The sequence below is a fragment of the Vulpes lagopus genome, chromosome 23, assembly GCF_018345385.1.
Source record: "Vulpes lagopus strain Blue_001 chromosome 23, ASM1834538v1, whole genome shotgun sequence".
Classification (NCBI taxonomy): domain Eukaryota; kingdom Metazoa; phylum Chordata; class Mammalia; order Carnivora; family Canidae; genus Vulpes; species Vulpes lagopus.
Window position 1 is genome coordinate 12,853,225 of NC_054846.1, and position 17,155 is coordinate 12,870,379.

Consider the following 17,155-nt stretch of genomic DNA (forward strand, 5'->3'; position numbering starts at 1 on the left):
TATTTATATTTAGATGTTTTAAATAAGATCAAAGGTAACTGATTTTTCCAGATTAAAAAGTATTAAAAATCTGACTTTAAAAAAAAAAAAAAAAAGACAGACTGATTGATGGATGATTTGAGGGGGGAGGGACAGAGGGAGATGGAGAGAATCTCAAGCAGGCTCTCCACTGAGCACAGAACCGGTCATGGGGCTCGATCCCACGACCCTGAGATCATGACTTGAGCCGAAATCGAGTCATATGCTTAACTGACTGAGCCACCCAGGTGCCCCCCAAATCCGACTTTTAGTAGGTACAGAAATGTGCAATTTAAAATGGTCAGAATGGCCAAAAAAATGAGCACAGGCTCTTATTACCAAAGGCCAAAGGGGTCAATTAAAGCTTAATGACAACTTTACACGTAGATGGTTTTCTGAGTCTCATCCTGCTCATGCCTTTACTAACTGTATTTTCTGTGAGGGAACATCTATCTTCTTTTAACCAAGGGACACACTTAGAAAAGAATGAGGGCCAGGGAACATGAGATGGTAGCAGCTGTTACATATACAAAGCTGGTAAGTTCTGTTCGGTCAGAAACATTTTATGTACTGATTAATTTTCACAGAGTCTGAACATCCAGGATAGAAAATAATTTTAAACGGTGTCCATATCCTCCCAACAACAAAATATGGCATTAACATCCCTCTAAACATAGGTTACTAAAACGTAAACGTCTTAGCCACGACATTCTAAAAATGTGGTGCCTCATTCTAAACTTCTCATTTTACAAACTGTATTTCAACATTTACATCTTGCTAAACTTTGTGCATGAACTAAAAATTCAGCATCCAGGATTAAAACTAAAGTCACAGAACAAATTCTGTTAAAAAAAAGACTGAAGACAAACTGGAGAAAAGAATCATCTAGGAGGATGAAAAGATTACCATTATTTTTCCTGGAAATCTCTGGCAAGTCTGACTGGTACTGAGGTGAGTTTCTTGGCAAGTGATTTTCAGGTAGTTTCTTAGAAGTCTTCAGAGGACAGAGCTCTCGATCCTTGAGCTCAGCTATGTTTTCTGAAATTTTAATGTCCGTTTCCTTAGGAAACATACAAGTCTGTATTGCCTCCTTCATATGACATTCTGAAGAAGTATTATTGACAATTGTGTTTTTCAGTGTGTTTTCTTCTTTATTCAGTAAGTTTTTGGGAAGGGTTAAATTCTTTTGCAGGTTGACATTTATGCCACTTGCATATTTGATCCAGTTCTCACCCATAACATCAGTGCACACGTCCTCTTTAGGAGCAGATAGGGAGCTGCCCACAGCCGGAGTCTGTTTCTCCTCAGTAGTAGTGTTGGCACTGCTGGTGACAGATGGGCTGGTTTTGTGTTTGCTGTAATAGACTGAGCACTTATGCTTCTTCTGAGAATGACCGTAGGTAGCTGGGCTCCTCTTTGGCGCGCTCTGGATCCTGCTTTGTGGAGTGTTTACTGGAAGACAGCTTTTCCCTCTGCCTTTATCGGAAGGGCCGTAGGTATCAAGAAAGTTCTTACAATTGCTTCTGAATTGAAGAAACAAAACATTTAACACAAAGCCAAATGGATTCAAACCCTACCCCTCTGTTTCTAAACCCATGAGAAAGAAGTAGCAATCGATACTGTGTATTAAGGAGTATTATCTTTACTTCTTCCAAAGGCCCATGAGTTTAACAAACCAAGTACTTAAATATGAAATCTATCTTATTGCAACAGAACTCTTATAGCTGTCACACAACTTCAAGAAAATTGTATGAAGACAAATCTGGAATCAGAGTAATATTTGTATTACCTTAAAATAAAATCAGAACTGAGTAGTATCAAAGGTGAGAGCTCCTCCCTCCCCCCCACACACACAAATTCTTACTTGTGAGAATGGGAGCTAATTACATCCATCGGACTACTGTTTTGCTGTGAAGATGAGCTAGCATTTTGCCTCTGTCTTGTTTTCATGAATTCCATAAGAATGTACTGTGCTTGTTGGAAGGCTATTAAAATCACACCCAACAGGGACAAACTGAAGGAGAAAGCAATGAGGTTCGTTACTGCATGGTTCTGGTGGGCATTAAAAAGACTAGCTCTCTTATGGAAGAACAGTAGATGACTGATGCACAATGTCTACTAAAGATATGATACAGAAATTCCATAAAGTGGAATAATAATTTCTGATGTTAAAGATTTTTTAAAAATCCACATTTCTAAAAACGTGCACATTTGTAAGTTTGACATTCCAATTCCATTTTTAAAGGCACTTTCATGATAAAATCACTCTAAAAGAGTCATTTCAGTCTTCCAATCTCAAATTGCCACCACACTGAGCCAATAGGATTAACCTCCGTATTTTCCACTGTGACTGCCCACGAAAGAATTGGGAGCACAGCGATCTCTCACACTTCTAGGTCTCATCAATCTCCCTACAATTAGTTTACTATGATCTGAAAGCTTATTGGTTACTACTTTGTCTACTTCATGTAGCTATTGAATGGCACTCAATTCAGATGGTTTGAATATGTTTTTTGATTATTCATACATTTTTATGCCCCAGCAAAATACATTTTCATGCAAGTCTCCTGAAGGCAGTAGCACACCTGACAAAGAAGACGGTAAGCCTCCAAAACGACTCCTCCCAGCTGGGTCCTGGAACCACATCAGCACATAAAGGCAACAGGTGATGAGGGAGGGTCACATTGAGAGTGAAGCGAAACTCGAGGTCTGCTGCAGTTACCAGAGTCAGCTCACGAATGACCCAGGAAGAGGTGAAGTCTGGAGTAAACCTGATAGCAAAAGAGTCAACTTTATGGACTTTAGTTGTTTTAATTTTAGGCACAAAACAAAATAATCCCAATAGCAGCCGTATTTCTTACTTAAAATAGTTACATGAAAACAACATGTCTTACTAATGCAAAATAGGTTTTCTTCCCACACCCCCCATTACTGAATGCAGCACAAAACCTCAGTGGGGTTAAAACTCAATGCTTACACGATGCTGATATCTCGGGATGTGTTTGGGGCCAGGGAAAACTGACGACAATCTAGCACTTCGAATCCATAACCTTGGCAATTATACCCATTAATTTTCAGAGATGTCACAGTTATAGGAAGTGGTCCGATATTCTCAACTTTAAAGTTCTTTGTAATCGATAAAATTTGCTTGCTGTCTTTCAGCTCTAGTAAGGATAAAAAGTAATATTTAGTATGTGTGAACTGTAAAACTTATTCAGAATAATTTACTGAGTCAATAAAGCATGACCTGTATTAAAATGTGAAAGAATTCAATATAAGCTCTAATTTCTAGAACAGTCACAGATTCTCTTCTACAACGAGGATACAATAAAAACATTTAGCTAGTCAAGACTTTTCTTAAGTTATATGACCTTCCTAGGTACCAAAAGTAATCAAAATCTCTCCTTTGTTCTTTTACTTATTAAAGGTTAAGGTTAGAAGTTTCTTCTTCTCAGAAGCCAAGTAGTTTAGAATACTCCTAGCCACCATGCATACTTTGCTCCTGGGATCTTCACACTGAACAGGGAGGGACCAGATAAAATCAAATTTGTGTGGGCGCCTGGGTGCCTCAGTTGGTTAAGTGGCTAACTCTGGATTTTGGCTCAGGTCATGATCTCAGGGTGGTGAGACTGAGCCCCACTTCTGGCTCTGTGCACTCAGGGGGTAGTCAGAGCCTGCTTGAGGTTCTCTCCTTGTGCCCTCCCCCTGTTTGTGTGCTCTCTCTCTACAATAAATAAATGAATCCTTAAAAAAAAAGAGCAAGGGTGTGTGCCTCTAGAAACACAGTTCAAACACCCACTACCTTCAGAGGAAGTAAGTGGCTAAGTCCCTGCAAAAAAATGAGAGCACATTTTATATGGGGAGTTTAAAAAAGAAAGAATTACCACAATTTTAAATTATTCCTATAAATTTATAACCCACAATCTTTTCTACATAAGGACTAAAATTTTATCTAGTTCTGTAGTTTTTAGAATTTTCCTTAATTCCATTTTTCAAGGTCTATTCTGAATGAATGGAAAAGTGAATACTCTGATGAATTTGGAATGCAAATGATCAGTAAATCTTCTCAACCTCAATTAGCTTAGTTTTCTTAAAAGAAAAAAAAATTCCAGTCAGGCATTAGTGCCTCAAATCATCCAATATTTTCACCAATCAGCTTTCTTCATAGGAAGCAGTGTTAACACTAAAACGCTTTCAGTGTGTTCCAGAAATTCAATAATAGGAAATAATAATAAGAAAACAAGACAGAATTTTACATCTATTGATTTTTGTCTTAGTTCCTGAGGAAGTTCTTGAAACAAATATAAATAATTTTGAAGCATGTAATTTAAATACATGCATGGTTTGAAAATTTCTAATGCAACATTTTGGTAAATTTCTAAATCTGTGATGTCTAATACAGTGGCCACTAGATGTACTACTTTAAATTAAATTACATTTAAATTAAGTAAATTTAAAAACTCACACCAGCTATACTAAGTGCTCACTAATCACATATGCTTAGTGTTTGCTACACTGGGTGACACAGATAGAGAATATTTCCATTACTGCATAAAGTTCTACTTGTTAGCAGACCTTTAGTCTCTGCATTCATCATTTTGGTGTGATCTTTTTTATGAAAATGTAGTTGACAACTAAATTGACAGCTTCATACTATTTATCTTAAATATCTGTCACTATACTGATAATTTAGCACAATTACACTGTTTATATATGTATCACGTAAGTTGGGTTAAATATCTCAGGCTATTGTCTTAAGCAGCCTCTTAAATACGCTCAAATGTTTGCCAGATTTAATTATTTGCATCAATGCTATGAATTTACTGTAAATTTTTAAAAGAATCTTATGGAATTCTTTTGCCCTTGGCTTGAGCACCAAGCCTTCCCTGTCTGAGTGCCACACGGATGAACTCACGTCGCCGGCAGTCCATCAGCGTGGACTCAGGCACTTTGAATCGGAGTGAACCTCCTGCACCAGGAAGCCTTCCGCCCACTTTCAGTAACTCTCTGGCTCCAAACCCTTCCACGCCAACCATGTCAATAACAGTCAGGTTGTTCCTATTGGGACAACACAAATACAAAGGTATTACAACAGAGTCACAAGATACCGTGCACTTGGATTTAAACACTCCTACTTAGCAAGGACATCTGAAAAGTTGTGAAAGCGAAAACTCAATTTAAATAGTGTAGCATCTCCTGCCATCTCATGGAATGAGAAGGTGTCCCAGGGAATGGAGGCTGCCAATGGGCTCAGAAGAGCCCAGACAAGCTGACAACCGCAAGAACAAGTGAATTCTCACAATCACTCTCCCACCTTGGCCCAAGAATGCAAAAGCCGTGTTTTTCTAATTACCAGCCACCAGAGTGGTGATCAGACCTCCAAGTGAAAAATAAATAAATAGAAAATAAAAAACCGGAGGAGATAAATTGGGGGCCTCAGAGAAATATTAATAAATTTAGACTAATTGACAAAAATCATTTGCAGGGTGAGTTAAGGAGTTTTCATAGTAATTGTGACCATAAGAAATTCTGCCTTAGGGATAATTCTAGAAATAAAATCCCACTGTTTCTTTTGAACCAAAGATTTATGTCATCCCACCAACAACATATATCTACTCAAGTTCTTAGCCATCAAATAGAAATTCAGACTAGCTTTCTACCTTTTTAGTAACTGAAATCATGATTCCTAGGACAAAAAAGGTTAAATGGAATAGACGTTTAAATGATGCAGACTAGAGTAAAAACCAGTCCTCATTAATGTAAATACCATAAAAGCAGAGAAGGAATTCATTCCTAATTATGCAACATATACCAATATCTTTACATCTTTTCCTAAAGGATTAAGAATATCCTTAACCATTTAATAGCCTTTAAGTTATGTCAGATGACTGATACTGTCTATAGAAAAGTGCTATCTATACAGAAACATCAAAAATAAATTAACTACTAGAAATAATTTAGACTTTTCAAGGTCAGTTTAACCTGGGATGAGGTAAAGTTTATCTCTGCACTTCCCAGGACCTTAGCTCCTCAGTGGAGAATAGGTTTAAAATGAAAGACATTGTCAACAAGGCATTAGAAGTCTTGGTTAAAATGCTCAATAGAACACACTCTTTCAAAAACTTTTAATACCTTTCCCTTTTTCAGAGCATTCACTTGTAGAAGAACAAATTCATGTGATATGTTAAAGGAAGTCCAGAATAAGAAAGTCTTTACCAGCTGGTCTGATATTAGAAGAGCTTTAAAAAGTAACTAAAATGTCATGTATTAAAAATTAGACTTCTCACCAATGCAGAGAGCTTCCACATAGATCTGTATCTACTGTACATTTTTGAAAGAAGACTTTAAATAAAAACTACCTAAAGATGAAAAAGATTTAATAATGAAAAACATTTAGCTGCTTAAAATGAGCAGCCACTGTCATTTAAAAGAAAAAAAGAGAGTCCTTAGTCCACTGTCCTTTGGGGCTACAGAGAATTCCAGAAGCAAGGCAGCTATGAGAGTGGAGTAAATCCAAACACTGAGGAATGAAAACGAACACAGCAGTTTCAATTACTTTTCAGAGCTAAGGTCAGAGAAGTATATGTGTGTGTGTGTGTGTGTGTGTGTGTGTGTGTGTGTGTCGCAGCGGGGGATGGGGGTGGGGAACAGCAGCAGATGCAGCTTTTTTGGAGGGAAGGGCACACAGCCCCTACCTTGCAAGGCCAGAAGCCCAGGGGACTTAAGTGTGGAGCCTCAGGTAAGCCTTTCCTCTATCTGCCAGGCAACACAGCCTCATCCCTACCTGCCTGACGGAGAGGTGAATGTCAGCTCTTAGAAAAGAGATTACATATTCTTCAGAGACAGAGACTTGGACGCATCAGAGGGAAAGAAACGGGCTCCATGACGGGACACACCTACCGGATTAGTATGAGTGATGTAACTTTCCCGTAGTCGGCTGGCGTGAAAACTACACCGACCCTTTTCATCTCCAGAGGCTGCAAATGTAAGTGGAGGATGCCAAACTTGGATTCCTCAGACTGCATGCCCTGCAAATTTAATAAGTGCAATTAAATGAGTCCTGTCGAGCAAAGCTTTCGTCTTCATTATGTGCATGACAGTGTATAACCATGATTGCTCTTCTTTTAAGGTCCAGATGGGACTACCCGAATCGACCTGCTGAACTTGTTTACCCTGAGAGCTCACACCAATAAACAGTTCCCAAACCACAGCTGAGAAAGTGCAGGCAGAGGCTGCAGGACAACCTGCCACGGATGCTGGAAAGGGGATTTGCTTCCTGGCTTGGATGGGAGTTGCAGCCAGAAGCAGCCTTCTCTGCCAAGATGCTCCGACTGTAAAACATCACTCAGAAAACAGACCAAATAGCCTCTGATGAATGCTACAGGGACCTGACCCAACACTCATCCACTGCTGGACAACCCTAAATTTCTCTTTAATATTGAGCTATGGTTTATACAGAAACCATCTTTATTACATTTGGTCTCTGCATTCAGGAGAAAGATCTCTATTCACATCCTCCTTTACCTTCCCCAGATTTCTAACTCTTTCTGACTAAATCTTGTGTTCTAAATTTAGTATTCAAAATCGAGCTCTTCATCATTTTTCCTCTTTCCACTGCTTTTTCCAGCTCCTTCTCACTAAAAACAACTTATTAATTTTTTAGCACTATGATCATACAATCTACATGGTAATAATTCTCTTTTCTGCGCCCTTCATTTTTAAATTTGTTTTATCATCCAACTGTGGCTGGCATGTCCCCATGCTATCTGAAAGAAGAAATAGTGATGATATTTGATTCATTTTCATTAGAATTCTAAACTTCTTGAGGGGAGAACCTGGCTTTACATATATCTAATATAAATACTGAATAAAAAGCTGCTGATTTTTAGTATTAAAACTCTTAGTAATAAAAACACCCTTTATTAAATAGTTCTTATATACTAGCACTAGAATATAGTAAGGTCCATAAGATGCTAAGCATTCCATAAACCTTACTAAATCTTCTCACATTATTATAAGTGGGAGACAGGAGGCTAGCTATAGAGAGATTAAGTAAGCTGTCCAGGGTCACACAGCACACATGTGAAGAGCCTGGATTCAGAACCCTGACTATCCAATTTTCCCTGCTCTTAACTAAAGGAATTATGTTTCTTTTTTTTTTTTAAGATTTTTTTTTATTTATTTATGATAGACATAGAGAGAGAGAGAGGCAGAGACACAGGTGGAGGGAGAAGCAGACTCCATGCCAGGAGCCCGACGTGGGACTCGATCCCGGGACTCCAGGATCGCGCCCTGGGCCAAAGGCAGGCGCTAAACTGCTGAGCCACCCAGGGATCCCCAGGAATTATGTTTCTAAAAGCAAATCAGTATCATAAAAATGCATGCCATTCTTTACATGACAGAGTTTTAGTAAGAATTTTGAATTGAACTTTTAAGTATCTCAAAGGCACTGATACTATTTTTGTCAGTGTAACAACTTCTTGAAGGTAACAGTGTCCTTTATGGCAAAAGGTGTAATATCCTTGGGGAAAACCTTCCATCACAGAGGAAAGTCTTTTCCCAAATGAGTCACATCATTTGCTCAAATTTGAACAGAACACTTATATGTAAAAGGAATTTGGCATTATTTTTGGAATTCTAAATTATATATGATTCAATACCATTGGGGCAAAAGATCTCTTAGTATTCTGGACTCATTTATCCCCCAACAGCCCTGGGAGCCTGCTCAGTGGAAAGGGGAATGAGAGGGAATGAGGACAGGCTCACTAACAAAAACAAGACCATGCTGCCGCTTAGACCACTTACAGAGAGCAAGGAATGTTTGCTGTAATGTGTTTCCTATTTTAAGTCTCTAACTTGCTTTGATGAGTTTTAACTCTTAGTTGGAGGTTACCTGGTTTCTCTCTTTACGCTAGTCAAGTTAATCTAGAGCCAACAGGGTATCTTCAGAGGGATAAATGTGGAGAAAGAAGAAAATACCCAAGGCATTTAAATATGTGTGTGTGAGAAATATAGTTGTATGCCTATGAGTCTTACGTGTGTGCTTTTACATTTGTAACAGATGCTCCAAGTCTACTTGATCTCACACATAGGATACTTGAGAGGAAAACACTCAGCTCAGTACAAAGAGCCATAGAACTACTGAGTGGAAACTAAGAAACAAGGCTGCCAAGTCCCCAGACAACATCCTCACCACATGACATGTTTACTCCTCCTCCTAAGTATTTGTGCAAGACCTCATGAATGCCCAGAGGCTTAAGAATTTCAGAGAAATCCTTTTTTACAGATGAGGCGACCATCAAAGAAACTGGGTGACTTGCTTAAAACATGAAGCCAGTTTGGTAGGAGAAGATTCTTTTTTTAAGTGCATTTTTACCTTATGTTGCCCTAAAAAAAAACTCGATGGGGAATCTAAAAGAAAATTATAAATTCTGGGGTCTCAAGTTTTATGGTTTTCTACACAGCCCTGATTTAGTTGTTATTTCTTCACTCACATGAATCCAAACTATCAAATTAAAATGATTTACAGGCTAACATGAACCATGCAGCTCCTGCTGTATTCGTTAATTGGAAAAATCTGCTATGTATACTTAATGCCTAGAATATAAAAATAAGAAAGCTGCATATATTATGTAAAGAAACTTGAAACATAAATCAGCAAAGCCCATATGCTATGTGTATAGTTTGTTAGCATTCTTTTTCTATTTAAAGATGACATCCTACCCGGTAAGGGCAAGCTTTGGTGAGCTGGAATTCACCAGTTGTGAAATTAATCATCTGCATATCGGTGCCAAACCTATAAAGAGAAAAAAAATGTTTGAACTAACATTCAGATTGCCAATAAAGAAAGACTAATACGTGTGTGCACATTTACCTATTATGTGAGCACATATTTTTGCATACACAATTCATGTCACATCCTGTCACTACTGTGTCCCAGCCCCTTGCACTGTACCTGGCATATTGTCAGTGCTCAATACTGTTGAATGAATGACTTTGGCAGCCCAGCACTTTACCATATGTAAAGAAGCATATGGTAACAGAAGTTCTAAATAGGAAGCATTTTCCCACCAAAATGGTCCATATGGAACCTGACAGGAAGTGACTCTCAACCAAGGACAATTTTATCTTCCAGTGGATATCTGATAGTATCTGGAGACATTTCTGGTTGCCACAGCTGGGGAGGACCTACTAGCATCTATTGGGTAGAAGCCAGGGATACTGCTATAAACATCCTCCGAAACACAGAACAGCTCCTCCTCCCCCAAAGAGAAAATCATCTTGTCCAAAATGTCAATAATGCTGAAGTTGAGACACCCTGGAATCAGGGTAGATTCTACTAAGCCAAAGAAGGAAACGTTCTAAGAGAATCTGTGATTGCTCTGTAAAAATAAGATAAAACGTGAATGTCTAACATCTTTTAGACATGAACTAAGAGAATTATCATCCTTTCTAATACTTGACTGAAATGTACTAAAACACTAAACTCATTTTCTTGTGCTGCCCAGAGATCGTTGCAGTTTAGATTCTAACCTTTAGGAGTACATGTGGGAAAATCACAATTGTACAGATTTCCTGACCAAAAAAAACCAATATTCTGCTGGGAACTAGACTAAACACAGTAGCACTCAAGAGGTCACCTAACAAAGGGAAGTGGCAATTTCCATCAAGGTATATGTATATGCCCCAAGGAGCTGGGTGTCCAGGTACTGGGGTTAATACTGCATACACCCACGTACAGGCTCCAGGTGAAAAATGTGAAGGACTCTGAATAATTCTGAGTCATAAGAGTATTTCCCAAATCCCATCAGAAAGTCTTCAACTGGGCGCTTTACCATTTGTGGAGCAGGCGCACTGCCGCTTCTGGTTTAGGATACAAGGAGAGAGGCAAGAGCTGCAAGGAGACTGGCCAAGAGGAAGGGTTCTTCACCACAAAGTACTTCACCTAGATACAGGGAAAGGAAAATCAAAACCCCAAGGAAGGCACAGTGTCCCCGCTGAAATAATCCTGCAAAAGATTCATAACCTGAGTCTAATCACGAGGAACCATAATGCACATCAAATCGAGGGACATTCTAGAGAATAAATAGCCTGCCTGCTTCAACACTGTCTCTGCTATGAAGGCCAGGAAAGATTCAGGAAGACTACAGGTGACAAAAAAGACTTGATCTTGCAATTGAAGATCCTGAACTGGATCCTGAACTGGGGAGAAAAAAAACTATCATAAAGTATGTGTGTGGGAGAACTGGAAAAATCTGAATATGGACTGCAACTAGATAACATTATTATGATTAATGTCACATGTTCTGATTTTGAGGATTACATCCTTGTATGGGAGAAAATGCTCCTGTTCTTAGGAAATTCACACTGAAGTAGAGGTAGAAGGGGCATGGCACCTGACACTCTCAAATGGCTCACAAACATGCGTGTGGTGGGGGTGTGCAAAGAGAGAGAGAAGAAATGATAAAGCATATGTGGCCAACGTGGAAATCTCTGTGAAGGGTGATTGGGAATTCTCGGTACAACTCTTGAAACTTTTAAGATGGTATCATTTCAAAATGAAAATTTTTTGGAAAGTCTTCAGATGCCACCCCGAAGAAATCCAGTGAGTGCCTCATGAAGTGTAAATTATCCCCCAGACCACATGTGATGCAGCTCTTCGGCAGTGAGACTTGAGACACACATGGAAGCCTGCTGGTATCACTTCTGTGCCTTTCTCTGGGCCTCCCTAGCTCATCGAAGGAAGCACACACACAGGGAGGGAGTCAGCACACCAAGGACAGAGGGTAACAGGCAGACAGAGCCTAGGCTCTCAATGGCATCACACTGCTGCTGCATCAGCTTTGGACTCCTCTGCTTTGAGCTTCTCACTCTACAACAAGCTAATTCCTATGTGAGCCTGTGCTAGTCAAGGTTTTCTCTGTTGTGGGACGTCCCGCTGGCCCAGCTGGAAGAGCATGTGACTCTCGATCTCAGGATTATAAGTTCAAGGCCCACATTGGGTGTAGAGATTACTTTAACAAATTAAAAAAATAATAATGAAATCCTACCAAAAAAAAAAAAAAAAAAACCTTTCTCTGTTGTTCATAGTTGAACACTTTCTTGGCACATAGATTTTTAACTGAAAAAAAACTTCAGAAAATATATTTGTTTCATGCATTTTATCTGGTTGAAGTTTTACTCATTTTGTTCTTCTGACACCTCCCTACTAAGTGCACCTAACAGCGTATGTGTATCACTTAAAACGAATTTAAATTCTCTTTGGTTCTGAAACAGTATTCTCAAGGAGGGAAGACACTGGTAATTCAAAAACCCTAGAGCTGGGATGTCACTGACAAGGAGACACACAATCCTCACCACACTGTTCCTTAGGGCAGTTGCGCTGAAGTTTAACACAAGGCCAGGCTCTGCAATCAAACGAGGCAGAAAGAAAACAAAGGATTCTGATTCCTTGGATTTCTTCAAGCGACCAAACCGAGTCATTCCTAAAACAGTCCTCCTGTGTAATTCATAAAGAAAGAAATTACTTGGAAAAATAATTTTGACATTAAAAAAAAAGGAAATCATTAAATATCACTCCCACTAAAAGGAACAAGGACCCTTGTGGGGGAAATATGGCTTATTCTGGGTTTGGGGAAGAGAAAGTACAAGATGATCCTAAAACATTCTGTTTTACTAGAAAGCAAGAAGTGCTCAAAGAATGAATGATAAGAATCACAAACCACAAACCCCCTTGTGGGTTTAAGGGACCTACAAGCTAGCTGGAAGAGGCTCTCAATAGCCAAATCTGGGACAATTTAGCATCAAAAATAATAATGACAGTAAATGGTAATGAACAAAGAATCTGCAGGGATGCTCAAAAAGGATGTAGAATGAACAAAATAATTAGAAACATCACCATTTTGCAACCATCAATCTAACAACTAACTGATTCAGGCAAGAATTATGGGGGTGACATGCTCTTAGAGAACAGGAAATTTATATGATCTCAAATTATTGTAGCACATATTACTTATTAATTTTTAATTACTTATTAAAGGAAAAATTTATCTATAATGGAGATCTGTCACACATACAATGGGGTGAGTCAAATGATTCAACTTCACAATACCAACAATGGGACACATTGATATATAAGTCCCTTCCCAGGTAATGCAATGGTAAGGACCCAAGATCAACCAAGTAGTCAGCACTCTTCCCAAAAATGTTTAATGTGAATGTAAACTTGAAGAAACAATTCAAAAAACCCACAGTGCTAAAGGTTCTATAAGATAACTGGCTAAGACTCTCTGAAGTATCAACATGATGAAGGATGAAGGAAGGGGGGTGGAGCACGGAGATAAACAGTCTACAGAAAACTAAGAAAACATGACAAGCAAATGCAATGCATGATCCTTGAATGGATCCTGGATTTTAAAAAAGGAAAAATAAAAAGACAGCCATAATGGATATTCGTGGATCAAAGAGAGAAATCTGAAAACAGATAGTATCCTAGATAATATAACTGTACCAATGTTAAATTTGTTGGGTGGGTGATGGTAGTATAGTTCTATGTAGGAGGATATTCTCCTGAGGAAATAAACTATCTTCTAATAAAGTATTGAGGGTTGAAGTACGATATCTACAGCTTACTTTCAAATGACTCAGCAAAAACAAAATGTGTGTGTCTACAAAGATAGAGAGGTCAAGAGAGAAAGAAAGCAGGAGTGGTAAAATGTGAACAATTACTGAATCCAGTATGAGGAATATTTGGGTATTCACTGCACTACACTTTCAACTTTTCTGAGGTTGGAAATTTGTCAAAATAAAAGGCTGAAAAGAAATACCAGTTATTAAAAATTCAGTCCTGCAATTTCAGTGAAGTACTATGTAAGTGATCCCTCCCCCCTCAACCAGTGCTGAAGAAAAGAAACAAGGGAAGGTGAACACAGAAGACATACTTGCAGCCGTCACCAGTTTTAAATTTCTTCCATCTTTCATACAATTTATTGGCAAGTTCTGAATCCACGTCCCAGGTTGACCGATCCAGAGAAAGACTCCCTTCCCAATTAGGATTTTCTAAAAGTTAGATCATATTTAATATTTAAGTGTACAGAAAATGCAATTCAGTTAGGAAAGAATGCCACAGGCTGTCAAACTTCTCAAACTGAGAGGACCACCGAGTGAATAAACACCCCCCCACTTTCCTCTGACTGCTTTACTAAGAGTCCCTCTAACCCAATGGCAAATGATATATTAAATCAAACAAACATGTATAAAACAAAACTAAATCGAATTATGTAAAGGTAATAACATAAAAGACACATGGCTCATGAATATAGCCTGAAACAAGTTAAAATTATTCCTGAAACATTTTTAACAGCTTTCAACCTAACAGACTAAACTGCTTCCCTGTAAACAGAACTGGTCATTAACTAAGTCTTTCAGTTACTATGATCAGTGCTGACGGACAAAACAGAGGTACTTCCAAAGAAGAGCACAGACCAGGGGCTGGGCCTGGAGAAGGTGCCTGTTTATATTTACAAACTGGCCTCCTGTTCACCTTGGCCTCTCCACTTATCCATTCTGTCTTATCTGTGCTAAAGAGTGTGCCGGGATGAAAAAAGTGGGAATCTCCCCCAGAGAAATCTCTGTAGTGTTAACAGTCTCCTTATTATTTTCATAAATCAAAAGGCAGGAAAAGGACCAGAAAGAGCTTCTGTATGAAAATCATGGCATTCATTCACACTCAACAACTAGCGCCCCCTGTAAGATGTTTATGCTCCTATAACTAAGGTCTTCAAATGCAAGTCTAGGTTATTTTTACTAACTTGTAGTCAGCCTTTTTATAAAAGAACCACAGTTTTCCAATTTTTCCTGGACATGAGGTTGCTGTGACCATCAAATAAAGTGTTTGAAAAATAATCCCTTACGAAAAGTTCCAGCTACTTAAGGGCCATTACACAAGCACGCTGGGTGTTTTCGGGGGGATTCTTAATAATTTCAAGTCATTCTGTGAATGATCATGCTCTTTTAGAATGAAATATGACAAAGCTGTGTTTACAGTATTAATTATTCCACCTGTAAATGCTATTTTTCCTCACTACTTCCCACCCAATCCCAAACTAGAGTTCTACAGAAAATCTAAGGGCAAAATACTTACCTGTTTTTGATTTTCCCATGAAATAATGCATGCCACAATGTGCTATCACTTCAAAACCCAGACTCCCTTCCTAGATTGAAAAGTAATATATGAATAACTTAAAACACAACACTAAACATAAAAATCCTAATGCACTCAAATGTGAAGGAGACAATGGCCTCCACCTGGGTGAATTTCTCTTTAACCAGAAGCCAAACAAGCACGTGAATTCTTGGCTTCCCTTCTTGAATGAGAGCTCAGAACTGTCTCTCACAGAAGGACCAGGCCAGTGGATCCTGTACAATCATCAATGCCCATAGTGATGATCCTTGGGCCCCAAAGACACACAGCTGCCTTCTGAATTAGAAGTTAATCTCAGGACATTCCTGATAGGTTTCTTTTTTTTAACTGTACTCTAATCCTCTGAAAAACAGTACACCAATCTATAGTAACTCCTAAGCCGCCTGGGACACTTAAATTGAGGTTCCACTTCCTACAGGTTGGGGAAGCACAGACCTGCTACTTCCATATATATGTGAAACCTGCCTACTCCCTCCCACAAGTAGCTCTTCTTAATATGCATCTCTTGATCGGAAAAAGGAAATTTCTAAGAAATCTCCCCTGCTTGAAATACAGATGAATGGAATTAACCTTACATCTTGTGCAGTTTAATTTTAGAGGTCCTACCTTTAAGCTTATAGCTAGGCATGAGGCATTTCTATCTATGAAACACCAATGCTAATAAGTGAGAAAAATCATAAAGATGGTTGCATGAACGTCTCATAGTGAAAAATTAGAACCCAGCGTTATACAGAATAGCTTGGATCAAAAAAGAAGCAATAACAGTAACCAAACAAAAATAAATAAACATTAAGAAAAAAATGAGGCATGTTTAATAAGACCTAAATTAAATGTGGCTAACCCAGATGTTAGAAAGCATTTTAACTGAGAACCCGTTAAGGCTTTTGATTTGGCCCACTAAAGAAATGCAAGGATTACAAGCAACCAAGAGTCACTTACCAGAGGCCTAACTAAAGCATTTAGCCATCTCATTTATTTGAATTCATTGCTAGTATGCACTAGAAGCCCAACTGTGTTTTCTATTGCAAGCATATATTCCTTGCTCTTCAAATTTTGGAAATAAATGAAAATGAAATTAATTTGTAATATTTTATTTACTAACCTCAAATTACTTTATGAAAAATAGAAACTCTTTCCCAATCAAGAGTTCCATATCTAAACAACCAATCATCTACAATTAGCCTGGCAATATCCTGCAAATTTCTCAGATAGTCTTAAAGAACAGGGCCTTTAAACTCTGTCAACAAAACCCAAGCACCAGAAGTGAATAAAAATAAACAGTAATTATATGAAAATTATAACACATAGTGCTGTAAACAATACCTTGGTTGGGGCTGAGTAAATCTGTAGAGGTATTGCAAAAATGGCACCTATGTTTGTAGTCAAAAATACATTGGTGAATAGATTTATGGCAATGTCTTTAACAGCAAGTTTCAAAGAAAATATATTCCAACAGCCTGGAGGTAGAAATAAAGGGCCAGTGAAATTCAGAATCTAAAAAGAAAAAAAAAGCAAGAGAAATTACTTTTCCTAACACTAATTATGATTAAAACTATTATAAAGTATGATACTAAAGTTCTTCTGTACTTTTAAAAACATAATTTTACTCAATTATTTCCAGGTCAAAGATTGAATTTTTTTAATATAAATGACAGTTTTTAAATGTTTCATATGCTACTCTTTTTAAATTTCACAAAAATAATCTCGAAATTTTCATGGGTGGTATTTTGAAAAAGTCTATTTGTCATTATTCAGGCTTACTTTTAATAAATACAATCTTTTTAGTATAAATTATACATTGTAATCTCTTTGAATAATGTTAAGAGCAAATATCATTTAAGAATTTATCTTGGTCCCTTTGAGGTCCCTAAACAATAGTTTAAAAAACAAAGAGATCCTAGAAACTGAAAATATTCAAAGAAAAACACTTGCTTT

General features: G+C 38.0%; 1 protein-coding gene across 1 annotated transcript in view; it reads right to left on the reverse strand.

Annotated features, from left to right (window-relative positions):
* TMEM131L (transmembrane 131 like) overlaps window positions 1-17,155 on the reverse strand; it is a 161,843-nt gene that overhangs the window by 29,185 nt on the left and 115,503 nt on the right. Inside the window, exons 14-25 of the mRNA XM_041738377.1 lie at window positions 16,544-16,714; window positions 15,161-15,230; window positions 13,959-14,076; window positions 12,376-12,517; window positions 10,854-10,963; window positions 9,742-9,814; window positions 6,919-7,046; window positions 4,934-5,076; window positions 2,996-3,182; window positions 2,604-2,789; window positions 1,883-2,032; window positions 925-1,541 (exon numbers count right to left, since the gene is read on the reverse strand). Of these exons, the coding sequence (XP_041594311.1) occupies window positions 925-1,541; window positions 1,883-2,032; window positions 2,604-2,789; window positions 2,996-3,182; window positions 4,934-5,076; window positions 6,919-7,046; window positions 9,742-9,814; window positions 10,854-10,963; window positions 12,376-12,517; window positions 13,959-14,076; window positions 15,161-15,230; window positions 16,544-16,714 (2,095 nt within the window). The remainder of the gene's footprint in view (window positions 1-924; window positions 1,542-1,882; window positions 2,033-2,603; window positions 2,790-2,995; window positions 3,183-4,933; window positions 5,077-6,918; window positions 7,047-9,741; window positions 9,815-10,853; window positions 10,964-12,375; window positions 12,518-13,958; window positions 14,077-15,160; window positions 15,231-16,543; window positions 16,715-17,155) is intronic.